Source organism: Puma concolor, chromosome A1 (genome assembly GCF_028749965.1).
Source record: "Puma concolor isolate L17-30 chromosome A1, mPumCon1.1.hap2, whole genome shotgun sequence".
NCBI lineage: Eukaryota > Metazoa > Chordata > Mammalia > Carnivora > Felidae > Puma > Puma concolor.
In genome coordinates this window covers 42112442-42131106 of record NC_141667.1, presented here as the reverse complement: position 1 = coordinate 42131106, position 18665 = coordinate 42112442, and the positions used below count along the sequence as shown (strand labels likewise).

Sequence of the window (18665 nt, the reverse complement as noted above, 5' to 3'; positions counted from 1 at the left end):
TACTTAGCTTTAGGTCAGAGTAGGGGGTTCAGAGTCTTGGAGGCTGAGTCCTCCCCACACCTGCCCCAGACCAGGAACTGCCCACGGGAGTCCCCGCTAATCTTAGCGGCATTAAAGAACAAACACTGAAAAACCCAGAGAAATCTACATCCTTTCCAGCTCTAGGTGGTCTGCCCTTCTCTTCCTGGCGGCCAGGCAAACGTATCTGGTCCCCCCTGACCAAAGCATCCAAGGGCCCAGGCTGAGTTTCATGGTTCTGTTGTGCAGATAAATAGATTTATAGTTTCTTCTTGATAAGATTCGATTAGAAAACTAGCAGATGGAATTAGAGAATGTCAGAGCTGGAAGTGAACCCGGAGATCATCTCCTCCAATCCGTCTGTTTACTGAGAAGTAGATGGTGAAGCTTAAAAGGAAAAAAAGAGACCAGCTTAGGGTCACCCCCAAAGAAGCGGATCAGGCTCTGCCCCTACATTCTCTGATTCGCCATGGTGTGGATCAAATGTGATACAAACATAGGAATTCTTCTGAAAAAGGAAACTACAGTCAGTGAAGAGGGCCAACTTGGTGGATCAGTGAGTACCTGCCCAGTGAAGTGTACAAGGTCTGAGAGCGCATGCCAGAGGAACTTTGGGTAGTTTGGAAGTTAACTGCCCTTCAAGTCGGAGTTCTTAGCCTGGGGTTCATCAGTGTCCTTCAAGGAATCATGGGCCCCTCCGGAAATGTGTATGTATGGGCATGACCATCGAGTTTCTTCAGGGCAGACAGTTCTCAAGAGATTTTTTTATTTTCAAACGGATATATGATTACCTACCCTCAAAAAAGAGTTAAAAAAAGAAAAAAAAAAAAAAACCCTGAAAATCCTCATAGGAAACGTGATGGCTGACCATTTTAGGGAATACACCATTTTAATCATAACAGTGTAGCAACTTGTTTTCTCATTAGCTAATGTCCTAGTGCAGACCACATAAATAAGCTGGGTTTCCAGGAAGAACAAAAAGTACGCTGATTAGCATGGAGTAAGTACCTATGTGTTTTAATGTCCAGATTAGTAAAATGGTAAAGCCACTTTGCGGTACTCGGCTGTGTCATACTCCAGTACGTCAGTAGCTCTTTGCTGTAGTATGGTTGACTAAATACTTTCTGCTACTCTACAAAACAAAAGTCGTGATAAGTAGGAAGCCATGATTATCTGGCAATTTCTTCCCCTTAGCATAGACTTTTCTTTTCTCACATTAACTCATTGTCTAACTGTTGTTTTTCTTTTTAATTTCCACATTATAGGACCTCGTGGGCACTGCAGTCCGACTCACCCATGCGTGTTTCCTGTAATGGACGAACTTGATGCGAATGTGAGGTATGTTGTATTTCTGTGTGGACTGTAATTATGCTGCCGTAAATTATGGCCGTTTGAACTACGAGGCCTCTGAAAAATCTGTTGTAGTAGAGTTACCCATCCAGCAGATGTGGCTTTTCTTTTTTTTAATTTTTTTTTTTTAACGTTTATTTATTTTTGAGACAGAGAGAGACAGAGCATGAACGGGGGGGGAGGGTCAGAGAGAGAGGAAGACACAGAATCAGAAGCAGGCTCCAGGCTGTGAGCCATCAGCACAGAGCCTGACGCGGGGCTTGAACTCACGAACCGCGAGATCATGACCTGAGCCGAAGTCGGACGCTTAACTGGCTGAGCCACCCAGGTGCCCCCAGATGTGGCTTTTCTTCAGTGTTTCATGTGTAATCACGAATGTGATGCTGTTTGATGATTTGTGGCTTCTTTCCTCCTTTCTGCCTAAACGGTAAATATAATATGGCTGTAAATATTTCTAGGTGCTTATGCTAAAAGTCTGCATTATGAGAGATGGTGCGACATGAAAATAGATATTCATCTCTATAATAGGAAGAATGGAGATGTATTTAAGTAGGGTAAAAATAGCTTAAGAACGTCTCTCTGTACATCTACACTGTAGATATGCATTCAAATAGCTTTTTCATAACAGGTTCTAGTCTGCCCGCTTCTTTTTTTTCCAGCCAGGTCATTAGATCACGTGACGTGACGACTGCATGGTATAGCTACATAAAGCTAAACGGTTTTATTTTGTTTTCCTGTTATTTCCTGCAACTCTTGGAGATCAGATAATAGGATGGCTCCTAAGGAAGATTTTCTCTAAAGGTTTGCTGGCATTTTATTTGGCACAATCAAATAGTGTGGAAGAAAATTCTATTCAGTAAGGCTTAAATGTTATGAATTGGCATTCGGGGTTGAGCTTTAGCCGTACGTATCAATCGCTGGAAGACATTCTAAAAAAAATACGTTCCTGGTGCACTCATGAGGGCCGTGCTTTTTTCACTTGAGACCTATAGGAAAGCATGTTTCAGGTGTAGATGAGAGGCACTGTGCTTCTGTGTTTGATATAGTAGAATGCCACGATAAAAGGGAGCTGTCAAATATCTTGACAGGAACTCTGGTGACTCAAGCTGCAGAGATGTTACTATCACCCCAAACCCGGGGATTCCTTAAGGGTAGAATGTGTCTCATGCGTAGTTCCTGGCACATGGTGGATGTTGAATAAAGACTCGCTGATCACCCAGCCATTGGTGGTCTACTGCATATATTTCAAATAGGGTTGTGTTCTAGTTTACCTAGATAGGCACAAAGGCTCTGTATATTTAGCAGTAAAACATTTTACACTTGCAGTAGAAGCTCCCTGGACTGGGTTCCTTACCCAACACACTGACTCGGGGCCGAGTCTTAGAACTTTAACCCAGAATTTTAAGCTGGTGCCTTGTGTTGCATTTCCCTCCAAAAGTCTGTGACATTGTTTGTACAGACAAAGCGGAGCGGAATCTGGAGACTCTCAATTTTAGCGTTGTTAATTTTTGTTAAAAGCCCAAAGGGAGCAAGCAGTATCAATGATTGTAAGTTATGACATTGTTTTAAGTTTCAGGCACTGTCTCAAACTGCCTCCTTTGGTAAAAGGAGCTTCTTTTTGGATAGTTCAGATTTTATGATCCCTAACATTTCCAGTGTTTCAACATTTATTTATAGCAGCGTTGGATTCCAACAGCGGGTTATAGTTCAATTAAATGAACACTAGCCATTCTCCCGGGTGCTGTGGGACAATCCTGGAGGATACAAGATGATATCACTCCCCAGAATCGTATCTCTGGACCGTCCTCTCTGTCACATTTCTAACCCGATCCCATCGACATATGCGCATCCTCACTCACGCCTACTCTCTACCCACACAATTAGTAACATACAAATGCACAGACTTTCCACCCATACCCTCCTCAGTCCAGCCTCTGGATGTTCATAATAAAGGACGTATTTTAGGCTCACATTTATCAAATTGTGATGCATCTGTCACTAGTAATACATAATGATTTTAGGCGGTACATGAATATCTTTTTTTAAGTAAATTTTTATTTCAAGGTAACCTTCTTACCATGTGAGTAATACTATTTTGGCACTTACAGTGGTGAAATGTAGTTTCCTTTTAAGCTACATTCATTTAAAATCTAAAAGTAAGTTTGTTTAAAGAAAAATATTGTGTAATTTAAAAATATTCATTAATAAAAGATGGTGAAAAAAATTATAAGGGTAACCTGCAAATGACTAGGGTCCGGAAACCGATGTTCTAGGCATAATTGGGGTAAATTTTATTATTTTAAGGGCAGAAACCAAAAATTATCACTATTATTATTATTTATTTATTTATTTATTTATTTATTTATTTTTTGGTAAGGAAATATCTTCAGTTTGTGAAGTGCCCACATAAAATGAGAGGCAAAGAGCCCAGGACCCTGGTACGGGAGAGGAATTTTTCTGCTTGCTCTGAAGACAGGAGAATAGGTGAAAAAGGAGGTAGGAGTTGGGACAAGAGAAAAGATTCAGAGAAGAGAGGACTTTGGGGCACGGCTTAGAGAAGCGTGAACCAGCCAATGGCATGGTGGCTGTGAGGGACTCTGAGGGAAGTTAGGTTGCGAATCTTTATTTGTTTGTTTGTTTGTTTGAAGTGCCTACGTATGGTGTGTAGGCATCAGAGCCTGCCCTCTCCCAGGCTCCGGTTCTTTAGGAAAATTTTCTGGCTTGGCTAGGAGCTGAGAGTTGAATGTTTACCATACATGCACTGTGAACTTCGTGTGTAACATCCCATTTAATTTTTAGGCAGCCCTGTGAGGCGCATGTCACTGTCATCCCCGTTGTGCAGTGCATGGTAACTAAGGAACAAAGTGGTACCTGCTCAAGGTCACGTAATCACACTGCCTCGACTAGACCACAGATACGTCCCGTGAATGTGTATGTGTGTATTAGTGAGAGGGCTGACATTCCGGTCTGGGAAAGTGTGTTTGGAAGGGAGAATGCGCGTATGAGAATGAACACTCAAAAGGCATAGGATGGAGAAGAATAGACATGGCAGGGGAATCATGGCAGGAAATCAGAGTGAAAATCTTAAAGTTCTACGGGCTGTAGAATTAAGAGATTCTGGCCAATTTTTCCCAGGTATCAAGGGACAGAGGGGTCCTAGTTGATATCTAGGGCTAAATAAAATGTCTAACACTTAAGTATTTTCTCTGGCCATACTGGCCACTTTAGTTTTGCTGGGTCTCCTTTAACTGGGTTTGCTAATTAAGCTTGATCCGTGCCATTGGATACCTATGAGTGTTCTTGGCTACAAGCATCGGAAACTAACTTGCTAATGGGTTCAAAGGTAATTTTGGGGAAGCCACAACGTATGTACAGGGTCAAATAATTAAGATGAGAATGCTGTGGGACACCAGGCTTGCAAATAAACAAGAACTTTGGGAGTTCTCATAGAGCTAGGAAGAATTGGTCAGGACATCACTGCATCACGGATAATGTCCAACCATTGCCTTTTTCCATATGCTACTTGAGAGGCAGAGCCCTGGGAGGTGACAGCTGATTGGCTGAGCTAAGTCATGTGATCGCATGCTGTCCAGCTTTTTTTTTTTTTTTTTTTTTTTTCAACGTTTATTTATTTTTGGGACAGAGAGAGACAGAGCATGAACGGGGGAGGGGCAGAGAGAGAGGGAGACACAGAATCGGAAACAGGCTCCAGGCTCCGAGCCATCAGCCCAGAGCCCGACGCGGGGCTCGAACTCACGGACCGCGAGATCGTGACCTGGCTGAAGTCGGACGCTTAACCGACTGCGCCACCCAGGCGCCCCATGTCCAGCTTTTATAAGAGGAAGCAGGTACCACTCAGGGAGATGACATAAAATGGAGGAAAGTTAAGCTCTCCAAAGAAGTTGGTGATTTTTAGGAAGAGGAGATGGAGGCCGTATAGCCAAAATATGACCAACTTCTAATACTATTTGTTTTGTAGCAGTTGTATATTTCTGTGATATTTAAATAATATTGCTCCGTGTGTAAATACAAGCAAGTGAGGGTTTCTTCATTTGTTTTATGTACATTGATTAAACATCTAAACCATGTGCCAGGAAGAGTTAACATAAGTACCTATTCTTTTTAAATATATTTTTGTTTAGAGAGAGAGAGAAAGCACACAATCAGGGAGAGGGGTAGAGGGAGAGAGAGAGAGAGAGAGAGAGAGGGAAAATCCCAAGCGGGCTCCATTCTCAGTGCAGAGCTTGATGTAGGGCTCAATCCCACGAGCCTGGGATCATGACCTGAGCCAAAATCAAGAGTCAGATGCTCAGCTGACTGAACCACCCAGACACCCCAGTACATGCCTGTTCTTAAGAATCTCCTGGTCTAACTAGAAGACAATTGCATAAATATAATTTAGTACAGCAACAAAAGAACCCTATCAGTGAGATATACAATGAGCTATATTCTCTGTGGACTATAAGGTAGGACTGAAAAAAGAAATACTAGGTCTGATTTTAGAAATATAAGAAGCAGAGCTCCTGGGTGGCTCAGTTGGTTGAGTGACTTCAGCTCAGGTCATGATCTCAAGGTTGGTGGGTTCGAGTACCGTGTTGGGCTCTGTGCTGACAGCTCAGAGCCTAGATCCTGCTTTGGATTGTGTGTCTCCCTCTCTGTCTGCCCCTCCCCTGCTTGCTCTCTGTCTCTCGCTCTCTCTCTCTCCTTCTTAAAAATAAATAAACATTAAAAAAATTTAAAAACAGAAATATGAGAAACATTCTCAGTATTTTTTCTTTAGCATTGTCCATTGCAGAGAGCAGTCGATGTAGGATAGATAGACTCATGATGAAAAGCCGGATAGAGAGGCACGTGCCTGACAATCCTCTCCTTTGGTAAATAGTGTCTCACAAATTTAGCGGTCTGCAGGCAGCTCTTTCCAAACAATCTGACACTCACCCGATGTTGTGTCATGGTCTGTTTGCTTCTTGTTGGGGCCCTGGAGGAAGCAGCTTGCATTGTTTTTGAAGGGATGAAGAAAAGAGAATGGAAACAATGGCTTTGGTGACTTTGCGATCAATAGTTATTGTAGAACATCACCGGCCTGTACTTGGGCAGTGAGTGAGCCTGGTGGGGTTTTACCCCAGTGCTATCTCTAAGCTCATGACACTACTTAGTGATACCCCGAATCACTTACTGACTTGATTGACTTCAGAGCTAGCCCATGCTATTTGCTTGTTTTGTTTTAACTACCAGCTTGTTCCCGAAAAATGGTAGCATTTCTCTCCTTCTGCTAGAGCTTCTAGGAAACACAGAGTCAAGTTTATAATTACCACTAGCAAGAACAGAAGCTCTCCAGGCACTCACTATGGCTCTGACATGCCGCTATTTTATTTTTCCAACTCTTTTTGTCACTTCCTCTTGTTTCCTTCGCTTCCTTGACAATATTTTATATTGTTTATTTTTGTTAGCCACTTTAGGGAAGGAAGGAAAGAGGGAAGAAGAAAGGGAGAAAGGAACCCAAAAAGAAACCAGTTTTCCGGGCGGGAGAGAGAACACTTCTTTCCTCTGTCCTCGCTATGGCTTGACGCCTTATATTGGAGAGCCACTAAACATTTTTGAACAGAAGATCAAAATTGCAGGCTTGTGTATAAAACACAGAAACTCTGAATAAATACAAAAAGCTGAGTATTTTAAAATATAAACTGCATAGTCCTGATGTAAATGCCGTCACCTGCTCTACATATGTGACAGAATTAATTAAAAACCATAACAAAGGTGAGTAGCTGGCTTTGGATTAATAGATTCATGGCTAAGTTGCAACTCATTACTTCGAATGAGGAAATTCAATTAACTGGAAATCAATGTGACTACAAGAATTCGTTGAGATGATCTGCATTTAGCAAAGAGAAAGAGCAATTTTGAAAATAAGGGAGTTGATTTTGGGTTTGATTATTAATACTGGTGAGGACACATATGATTCACTGAAGTCTGAGGGTGATGTGAGAATCTCGGATGCCAAACGTTCTAACGCCTTGAAATACCACATAGCCTTTGAAATCCATGTATACAAGTTGTCTGCCCTAAAGACTTATCAATAGGTAATTGACTTGGAACCAGAGTTAACTCCTGTTTGTAACTTGGCAGTCGGAGCTGTGAATATGGGAAGCTTTAAGGCAGTGAAATGTTTTGCAGGAAATCTCTCTCCAGGCTTTGAAATTGTGACACGCATTAGCATATAAGGAGAAAGTGAGTGGGTACCATTTAAAAGGGGTTATTTTTATGTTGCTTTAGAAATGGAAATGGGAATAATACTCAACTTTATTGCTTGACTGATAAAATGGTGATAATTCCGTTGGTCTTTTGATTAGATGAGGAGCACAGCAAATATTAACGGGCACTCACCCTGTGGTGAAAATCCCTGTGCCTCATGAGGTCACGGAGGACATCAGGCTGGAGCCCGGGAGAAGGATGGAGGGAGGACGGCATATTTACATTTCTGAAGCACTGGTCTCTTGCAGGGTATGAATCTGCTGATGTGGAGCCAAGCTAACTTGCTTGTCACACTACACAGCTTCCAAAGTACAGGCGCTGCAAGGACTTCAGCCAAGATGCCAGCCCCCAGGATGCCAGAGTATGGTGTTTGGGGAAGCAGAATGATGTAGGTTCAAGTCTTGGCTTCCCCAGTTACTAGCCGTATGACCTTGAACTAATTATGTAATCTTTCTGAGCCTTTCACTTGGGTATCTGAGAATGGAGTGTTTGTGAGGATCAGAAGCAGAGTAGGTGAGGTTCTTAACATAGTATCTCACTCATGGTTCACGTGGATCAATCGGTTACATGTCGTCTTTAGTCACCACAGTAACCTTGAGCTGTAGGCTTGTATTATCCCCGGGACTGCTAATCAATTGCCACACTACGTAAGTTTCTCGATGGCTTAAATTCAGTCTCCATTTAATTGGTCGACCATGAGATTTTTTGATTATCTGTCCCTGACTGGGCCCATTCCGTGGCGAGGAAACTGAGGCTTCCAAAGGTGATACAAGACCGTCAGTCTTGAGGCTCAATCAGTGGCCTCATTGGGATGAGGCTGCTGCTCTTCTGCACTCTGTCCAGCACTGTTTTCTCTTTACTCTGAAGCTTCCACAAACTTAGGCACATTCCTGTTTGAGAATTGAAGGATCTAGGGCTCGGTCTCCTTGTGTCTTTTTGACCCCTCGTCTTGCATGCTATTCGGTATAGTCAGCTGTCCTTTATATGCAACTAACCCTTCGGTTGGTGATCTCTGTGTAGAGGAAAACACCTCTGACTTGTTGCTTTCTGCTTCTGTATCTGTCTGTGTCCACTCCAGAAAATGGTGACTGTTTTATCTATTTCAAGCAATGGGAGGTTTGATGCAGGTAATTGGCCACAAAGCTCCCTGGAAGGGCGGGAAGCAGGGTATGTTCACCAGAGGTCAGGTGAGCCCTGCTTCAGCCGCGGATCTTCTGGAAGCTGGCTGTACTATTGCATTTGTTGCTTAAGGAACCATTTGCTACTGCTCTCACTGCTGAAGGCCCCTGTAGATTCTGGGCAAAAAAATGGTTCTTTTTCCCTTTTGCAATCCACTTTCCCGTTCTGAGCCTCCCATTTAGAGAACATCACCAGAAGCTAGGGGCAAAGGAAGTACGGAACACATAGTTTTCGGGCTTCTCCCCTCTGGTTGAGATGAGTGCCTAAAAGTGGCCAATACAGCTTTTTCCCTATCACCGTGGTTTCCTCTGGGCCTTAGAGCTCTGGAGCCTAATGCATTGGGCTCCACATTCTATGAGCTCATGACGTAAACATTTGAAGTTCAGTGCTTTTGAGTCCCCATCTGCTAGACTGCAGGGAGCTGTCTTTTGCCCAGTTCACGTTGCCCAAGTGTTTTGGGTCTTTGGTAACTGCTGAAAGTGAGTGCTCATAGGTGTCCCTGAAGTTCTGTTTCCCCAGCGAGCTGAGCAGCCTCCAGTGATAACGTTCCACTGAGGCGCTACTCTGAATAATATCCTGCTGAATGACTAGCCCCTGGGACTCAAAGGTTGCACCTTGACTCTGGTAAAACAGAGGCCTTTCGATACGGAAAATCAACATGATTACACATGTAAAGTGAGAAGAATATGTATTCTGTGTCTTACTTGATTAAAGTGGGTCCCGTGTGAGAATTGCTGGAGACAAGAGCGTGTCAGAAATTGGCAATACGGCATTTCCGTTTCTCAAGACTCATCTTCCAGGGGCACCCAGAAGGGTTGGGCCCTGATGAATGTCGCTATCAACTGTATCCACATTCTCAGAATGCCACGCACACACACTCTTTCTGAGTTCCTTGCCCCAGTCAACCCTGGCGTATCTGGTTCGTTCTCTTATGACATCTTGTCATCCCTCACCACAGCTTGGTTCTTTCGGAGTCCTCCCAGACATCCCCAATCTTAATTTAAATCTCAAATTTCACAAAGATTTTTCTAGATAGTTTCTCCGAACCTGTGTAAATCTATGGGTGCAAATAACGAGGCAGGGATTGAGGCGTTGCTAATTTTACAAAACATTTTACAAGATCTATTTGATTCTCAGTTCCAGTCCAGCCAGAATTTCCTCAGTGCTTAATAGGATTAGAACATGGTCTGCAGTGAAGGGTCGCCTGGATTCAGTCTTTGTAAGGGGGAATCTCTTTGTCCCTCTTTATGAGAATTAGCTGTTATGAGACTCAAGAAGCATATGACCAACACTGAGAATTATTTGCAATTCCTTCCAAGCTCCTTTCCATTATCTGCATCTTTGCCTAGGGCTTGTGGCTCTAGAAGTCTCACAAAGCACAGCACACAAAGGAAATACAAAGGGTTTCAGAGAGGTTAAGTGATTTTTCTTAAGCCCACACAGCTAACAAGTGTGTTAACCTGAGACTAAAACCCAAGTCATGGCTTTTTTTTCAACTTGTTGTCTAACTGTCCAAAGACAGCAAACTTTTTTCTCAAGGGTATGTAATTTAGATGAAAATGTTACTTAATTAAACGTGTCTAAATCTGAAAAATGGGTTTAGACAATACTGGGAAAACATTAAATTAGCTGTTATTTGCTGCCTTGATCATTTGACAAGAGTGGTTCAGATGCTTATACATGACCTATGTGATCTCATTTAATCCTGACAACTCTATGGGTTCCTTTGTGTTATGAGCGAAATGTTTGTGTTCCCCGGGGAAATTCATCTGATGAAATCCTAACCCCCGATGTGATGGTGTTAGGAGGTGGGGCCTTTGGGAGGTAATTAGGTCATGAGAGTGGAGACCTTGTGAAGGAGATTAGTGGCCTTATCAAAGAATTCCCAGAGAGCTCTCCACTCTCCACCATGTGAGGAAACAGTGAGAAAATGGCCAGCTGCACGGTACAAGTGGGTTCTCCCCAGACACCCCAACTACTGGTGCCTTGATCTTGAACTTCTCAACCTCCAGAATCGTGAGAGATGCATGGTTGTTGTTCAATCCATCCAGTCTGTGGTGACTCGTTACAGCAGCCCAAACTAAGACACTTACCAAAAGGGTCCCTGTTATTACATATGAGGTCAGTGAGGCAGAGACAGATTGTTGTTTTGTCCAAAGTCACATTTCCAGTAAGAGGCAAAGACTGCATTTTCACTCAGATTTGTTTGATGTCAGAGTCTATCACTGGATCTTGTTTGCTTGTGCAAAGATTTCTGTGTCATGGAGGGTCTGTCGTTGGACATTTTCAGACTTGGGGTCTCAAACCGAAGACCAGGCAGACACATTTGTTTGGCTTATCCAGGTTTTTAAAAATTGACTTGCGTGCCTTGCGAGAGTCTGGGCACTACCCCCCCATATACTAGAGTGACAGATACCGATTGTCTGAAAAGAGGCCATTTTGAACTGTTACATTGCCTTCTGTAGCCAGAGTCGAGTTGGTCAGGGAGTTTGAGCTGCCTGCTGGGACCGTGAAGATTGTTTATTTTGTCATTTTAATTTTGAAAACAGTGGTAAGACTGTCTTCAATTTTAGAGACCGTATTATGACATTTAGTACCTGCTATTTTCTCCCTGGGAATTTGTTTTATTACCATTTAGCAAATAGGTTTGTGTTGAATTTAAGATCTTTTTTCAATTAAGGAATTGGAACAGGTTTCTAAATAAATACCTGTTACGTGATTAACATTTTATCAGTCAGGTAATGATGTTCAGGCAACGTTCTTATTTGCATTTCTAAAGAACTGTAAGAATAATCTTTTTTTCCCCCTTCTCCTCTGCCCACTCACTTGCTCCTCAACTTATAATGGCTTTATTAATTTCAATGCTTGCAAAGGGTTTTATACAAAGTACTCATCTTTGAATGTTCAATACTATCATGCCCTTACGCATATCAGATATAGACACATATTTATAATAAGGTCTCACTGCCAACACTCTGGCTGACATTTTTAGCCTCACCTTATCTCAAAGGTCACCATTGTTCATTATTTATAATTATTGCAATCTAAACCTTCAACAGTTGAATTCCAGAGAGACCGTATATGTAGATATATAAAACCAGAAAGTCATTTTTTTAATGCGTAAAAGAGGAGAACTGCGCAGCATTTGAAAAGTAGTTGGTAATAGGAAATGAGAAAAGTTAGGTGCGGAAGGTCCAGGAATGTGATCAGTCTGCACAGAAGAGGGGAGGCAGGTCTTTTGGGTGGATGCTTCTGGCTGAGTGCAGCCTGAGTTACAGTGGGTGTCAGGAGTGGGGGCTCAGGGTCTCAGTTATTTATTTTGAGAGAGCGAGAGTAAGAGAGAGAGGGAGAGAGAGATGGGTGGAGAGAGAGGGAGACACAGAATCCCAAGCAGGCTCCACGCCATCAGCACGGAGACCAATGTAGGGCTCGAACTCACAAACTGTGAGATCATGATCTGAGCCGAAATCAAGAGTCAGACGATTAACCACCTGAGCCACCCAGAAGCCCCTCAGTTAGGAGACTCTTAACACTTGTCCAGGGGATGGGGCAGAAGGGCCAGAACTAAGATTGAGAGAGCAGGGGATAGAGGAAGGGGATACAGATTCTAGAGGAAGTTAGTAAGCAGACTTCCTGGTAGAAAGTGACCAATCACATGTGAAAGAAAAAGAGGACATTTTGAAGTTGACCATGAAGAAAGAGTAGGGTTGCATGGAAACAGAGGCTGGTTTGGAGCTGGTTGAGGTGTAGAAAACTGTGAGACATTCTTGTGTGGACTGTCCAATAGAAATTTGGTTAAATTTGTGTGGAGCCCAGTGGGCAAAAGTTTTGGGAAAGATTCCGATCCAAATTTCTGCGTGATGAATAGAATAGAACAGAAGTTGACCCCCCCCCCCCACCCCAAGGCTCTAATGATCTAGACAAAGGAAAGATGAATGTATCTCTCCAGATATTACTATCAATGAGACTGCCTGTATATGAAGCTTCCTCCTTCTTTTTCTTTTTTTTTTTTTTTTAAATTTTTTTTTCAACGTTTATTTATTTTTGGGACAGAGAGAGACAGAGCATGAACGGGGGAGGGGCAGAGAGAGAGGGAGACACAGAATCGGAAACAGGCTCCAGGCTCTGAGCCATCAGCCCAGAGCCCGACGCGGGGCTCGAACTCACGGACCGCAAGATCGTGACCTGGCTGAAGTCGGACGCTTAACCGACTGCGCCACACAGGCGCCCCTGAAGCTTCCTCCTTCTTGAGACTTCAGCGCTCATCTCATTCTCTTAACTCGCAAGGATTAAGGAAGTTTTGGCACAATTAGTGTGAAAGTCAGAAACTACGCCCCTTCTGATCTCCTACACTCAGAAAGCTTATGGGAGCAAGCCACCTGTCGTGTCTCTCTAGGTAACGTGGAGGTACTGAAGTGTTCCCTTTGTACTTTGATTTCTAGTCAAGTGCAGTTGTGAGAGTTGAGCTCAGTCTTTTTCGTAGTAAACAAATTCTTTGTGACTCATGAGGGTTATGATGTAAGGAGTGCACAAGTTATTTGGAAAATAGTGCATTGAATTAGTGTGAATTTTAGATTAAGTTTTGCTGTTGAAAGCTTTCAATTAATTTGATACTTTAGCAGAGGATAAGATCGGATCCTCTCCCTAGAAAGGGATAGTTTGATGGTTTGTCCGGGGGCTGCACTGAATTTGATTGCGGCACTGCTGATGAAATTTTGAAAAGCAAATTGAGGCACCCCCAGGGGATCCTGAGAATCAGGAATGTTGTCTGTTCACTTCAAACACGTCATTTTTTTTACGGTTGTGTTATTGATGGGCTAGCATCTCCCAGTTTGACACCCCTGATTGTCAGGGAGAAGGGCTGGGCAGCCGGTCTCTCTGTTGAGACAATTTATAGCCCTCCCAGATCACTTCTCTGGGCAATCAGCCTGAGGTCAGGGTTGTGACTTCCCATACTAGCGAAAGAGGAATTGGCTTTCTTGTAATCCAGGAAGCACGTTTGTGGGAACCAAATCAGCGGAGAGAAAGGTCCCATCCACTTCAGGAAAAAAAAATTCGCTTTTAATAACCTCACTTTACTTTTTTGCAGGAAGACCAATGCTGCTAATTAAGCGCAGAGAATTTGAAAGGTATTTAAAATATCTCATCTAGTCAAAAGAAAAAGCCTAAGCAGTTAGTCATATTAAAAAAAAAAATCTGTAATTCATATTTGATTAATTGTGACATGCTTCTATCCAATTAATGTTGAACTGCTGAGGTTTTACTCTGTGGGGGGAAAAATAACTAGTAACCTTTTTACACTAGCTTAATTTTAGCACTGCTTTATTTAGAATTATGTAACCTTGACTTTGCAACCCTCTCCTACCCTTCCTGTCATTGCTGTCATGAGACTTCACCATCTCTTTTTTGAGTGATTGGCACCATCGCCAAACTCCCTCTCGACTGGGAGTGTCCCGCCTCCAGTTCATTTCGTTGCCACATGACTGGCCATCTTTCTAAAGCTTAAGCTTGACCTTGCCCATCCCCTGTCTTTCCTCAACTCCCTACTCACGCTTTAAATCCGAACTCAATTATCTCCTGCAGACCCCCAAGCCTTCCCTGTGTCCCTTCTACACACTCCCGGGGCTGTGTGTACGAACTGCTGTTATCAACTGTTTGTAATTGTCAGACAGTTTGTAATTGGTAACTTGTTTGTTTTATGTGCCTACCTTCTCTGCTGGACACCGTGTGCCCATTATGTAGCACACTGTCTGGCATATCACAGCGTGGAAGAAATGTAACTAAAATTGAGGAAGTTTCGACTGTAACTGTATAGGCAAGGTCTCATTATCACTGCAGGCCTGTCTCTACATTAACAGCCACCACCTCTGTCCCCCGCCTCCCTCCCTCCCTCCCTCCCTCCCTCCTTCACACACACTGAATTTCACTTGTAATTATGGATTCTGAGGCTATGGGATTTGAGAGGAGATGGGAGGTTGGAAGGAACACTGGTTCTCTACTTGAGGTTGAAAAGGCCTCGCCTTTCCCTAGGAAAGCTGTTGCCGATCTCATGGCGCGGAAGCTTTAGGGACGGGGTGGATGCTCCCTTTACTTATGTTCTGTACTGGGATGTACCTCTTGGCAACCACCCCCACCACCATTCCTGCTATTTCTAGCTAACAGGCGTTGAGCAGTCGTGCAGGCGCCGGGCTAGACCCTTTTGTAAGCATTTTCTCATTCTCTCTCTCTATTCTATGCAGAAGTTGCTCTTATCAGCATTTTGTATGGTTGAACTATATGGGACATAGGACATAGGTTGAACATTGGGACATAGGAAGATCAGGCAAACTCGCCCAAGTTCACATAGCTAATACATGGGGGAGCCAAGGGTCCAAACCTAGGACGTCTGCCTCCTGAGCTCTGGCCCCTGACTGCTGTTCGGGAGCCGCCTCTGCACCACTAGACTGCTGTGGTATATTACACCCGGCCCTAAGACCACGGTCACTTATCTGCCATGGCTACTACTATGCCAGCTATTATCATTAGTTCTAGTATTTCACAACTATGAGTTCCTAATACTTTCTTCACTTATTCCAAATACCATGCTAAGGGCTTTGAAGACAGTGTGTTGTGTCACAGAAATACAGAGAGCCTACTCTGAGAAAGAGAGCCTGTGTCATCCCAGAGACAGGGTCCCGTGTGCTCTGTGATCAGGGCCCCTCACGGGAGATTAGGTCCCTTTGGGTAGACTTTCTCTTTTTCTTGACAGTCTCATTCTCCAGGAATTCTCCCTCTTCTCTAAGCAGAAACCCGTTAGCTCCATTACCTCTGTCCTCTTTTTCCATCCTCAGAGATGACCGAGATCAGCTGGGGATCTTGAATGTTAGCACAGGAATGTCCTTAAGAGGCCAGAAGATGGGGCGCCTGGGTGGCGCAGTCGGTTGAGCGTCCGACTTCAGCCAGGTCACGATCTCGCGGTCCGTGAGTTCGAGCCCCGCGTCGGGCTCTGGGCTGATGGCTCAGAGCCTGGAGCCTGTTTCCGATTCTGTGTCTCCCTCTCTCTCTCTGCCCCTCCCCCGTTCATGCTCTGTCTCTCTCTGTCCCAAAAATAAATAAATGTTGAAAAAAAAAAAAAAAGAGGCCAGAAGAAAGTTGAAGGCGCTCTCACGTATCAAAATTCCCATCGTGGTGTCCTAGAAAGTAGCCCCCAGCTTCTGCTTGAAAATTCCAGTCTTCTTTTTAAGTATGTCCAGGGAACTGGTTAAATTCCACCCAGATTATTAGGTATTCGGTGAAGAAGCAACAACCACAGTGAGACTGTGTCACATTAGGCAAGAGCTTAATAGTTGGGTCTGGCAAAAGGTTTTCCTTTATGGACTGTTAAGTTCTCCTTCTTCCCCTTTACTCTTTCTCTCAGTTTCTGTGCCGTCGTTCAACACCCTAGTTTTTCTTTTGTCCACTTGCTGTCCCCATCTCATCCCATGGAGCGAGCGTTGTCTGCACCTGCTGCTGACTCCATGCTGGGCTCTCCTTCAGATGGCTCCAAATGGCCAGTTCTCTCCTGCCTGACCCAAAGTCACTGGGCAGCAAGGAGTTCACTTCCCTCTCGATCCCTGGATGTTTCCCACACAGATCGCTCTGGTTTAAGACTGACCTATGCCTTTTCTGCTCTGTCACATTTTCCTATTCGCCTCTACCTTTTCCTCTCCTCCTCCTCCTCCTCCTCCTCCTCCCCTCCTCCACTGTGTTACTGGTGGGTGTCATCTTCCATTCCAGTGGCTCCGCTGCTCATCGTTCTCTTTCTCTCTTGCCTTTCCCCTCGCCCAGCACTTCTATCATTCACCACCCGTGTTTTTCTCCCTCTTCTTTTTCTTCCACATCTCTATCTTTCCTAAGCTAACCCCTCACTTGGTTTATCAGAAAACATTTTTTTTCTTTTGTTTTAAAAATGGAGTTTCAGGGGCGCCTGGGTGGCGCAGTCGGTTAAGCCTCCGACTTCAGCCAGGTCACGATCTCGCGGTCAGTGGGTTCGCGCCCCGCGTCAGGCTCTGGGCTGATGGCTCAGAGCCTGGAGCCTGTTTCCAATTCTGTGTCTCCCTCTCTCTCTGCCCCTCCCCCATTCATGCTCTGTCTCTCTCTGTCCCTAAAATAAATAAATGTTGAAAAAAAAAAAAATTAAAAAATAAAAAAAAAAAAAATGGAGTTTTAGGAGTATATACTTGTGAATCAACAAGTGTTTACCAACTATTGACCATACGTGTGGCTGTTCGTAGTTACGAAGGCGTATGACATAACAGTTCTGTCTGGTGATAAGACTTCATATTAATAATTTATTTACACGGTATTTCCGCGTTTACGATGTGCTTTCACTTGCATTGTTATCTAATTCTCATGGCATCCAGCAAATCAGGGCAAGTTTTATTAACCTAGCGTATGAGATAAAGGAAATGAAACTTTGCGAGGTTATGAAAAGGATTCTTTTGTGCTTAAGGTCACATTACTGGTATATGACAGAGCCCAGATTAGAATCCAGAGGTTTTGATTCCTAGTGCAATTTTTTCCCACAATACATGTGGCAGTAAGTGAACACAGGGGTAACCTAAGTACATCAGCATGATAACAGTGATATCATAAAATGCCAAAATCTGGGGCGCCTGGGTGGCGCAGTCGGTTAAGCGTCCGACTTCAGCCAGGTCACGATCTCGCGGTCCGGGAGTTCGAGCCCCGCGTCAGGCTCTGGGCTGATGGCTCAGAGCCTGGAGCCTGTTTCCGATTCTGTGTCTCCCTCTCTCTCTGCCCCTCCCCCATTCATGCTCTGTCTCTCTCTGTCCCAAAAAAAAATAAATAAAAGTTGAAAAAAAAAAAATTAAAAAAAAAAAAAAAGATGCCAAAATCTAAGTAAAGAGGCATGGTGGTTTTATGGTGTTTGGCCTTGGCTGGGATATTTGGAAAGGTTAACTGAAGTTTGGTGAGAAATGTCTGAAGACAAATTTATCCGTTAGGATAAGGTTGGCTTTGGGGAAACATAACAGGTGCACGATGGAAAGATTAGTCCATAAGGTGACATTATAACAAAGAGCTGGCATCAGGGAAATCCAGCAAATGGTAATATTTAGACCACAGCCCTGGGGAATCTGGAAGTTGCATATTTCAAACCGTATAGATTACTGCGCTTAATGAAATTTCTCAAAATATACTAGGGAATCATCTACAGTCCCTGAAGTAGCAGGAATGGTCAGGTAGACCTCTGATCCCAGAGTAACTGAGGCTTGGGGCAGTCATTACAAGAGACAGTCAGAAACATATGGATGCATTTGGGTACCAGTCAAAGCTGCAGATTGGCAGCTGGGTCTCAGGGTCTATACAGAAGCCAGGAGTTTGGAGCTGGGACAGAATCCAAATGAGCAGGAAGAATGACTTGATGTTGAATATTGTCACTAGCTCAGCATGAAATAGGAAAGTGACCTTTGAGTTCCCTTGATTCTGGGGGGTACCAGATCTCCGAGGTGAGATAATCATCATTATCCGGTAATGATAGCATGCCTTACGGACTATTTGTTGAAAAGGACAGAATAAAAGGAAAATTCAGAATGTGCTTACATCAGCAGGGGAGACTTCATGAGAAGCTGGCCTTTGAAGTACAGGGAAAACATAGATTATCCATGTAGTGGGTTAAATATTTGAAGAGTGATGTTAGGATTCTTCCAGTTTGGAGAAAATTCAAAGTAGTTTAACCAACGGTGAGAATTTGTTGGCTCACCAAACTGAAAGGTCCTGCTCTGTCAGAGTGCAACTTGACGGACCAGCACCTCAAACCATATTCTTGGAATTGGTCTCTTTACTCTGACATCCTCTTCAGTGGGGCCCTACCATGTAGCAGAGCCGTG

General features: G+C 43.7%; 1 protein-coding gene across 5 annotated transcripts in view; it reads left to right on the top strand.

Moving 5' to 3' along the window:
- HTR4 (5-hydroxytryptamine receptor 4) overlaps positions 1 to 18665 on the top strand; it is a 178490-nt gene that overhangs the window by 17739 nt on the left and 142086 nt on the right. For all 5 annotated transcript variants that reach the window (XM_086678945.1, XM_086678932.1, XM_086678924.1 and 2 more), the window contains exon 2: positions 1284 to 1356. In XM_086678945.1, coding sequence (XP_086535071.1) covers positions 1331 to 1356 — 26 coding nt within the window. In that variant the 5' untranslated portion in view covers positions 1284 to 1330. The remainder of the gene's footprint in view (positions 1 to 1283; positions 1357 to 18665) is intronic.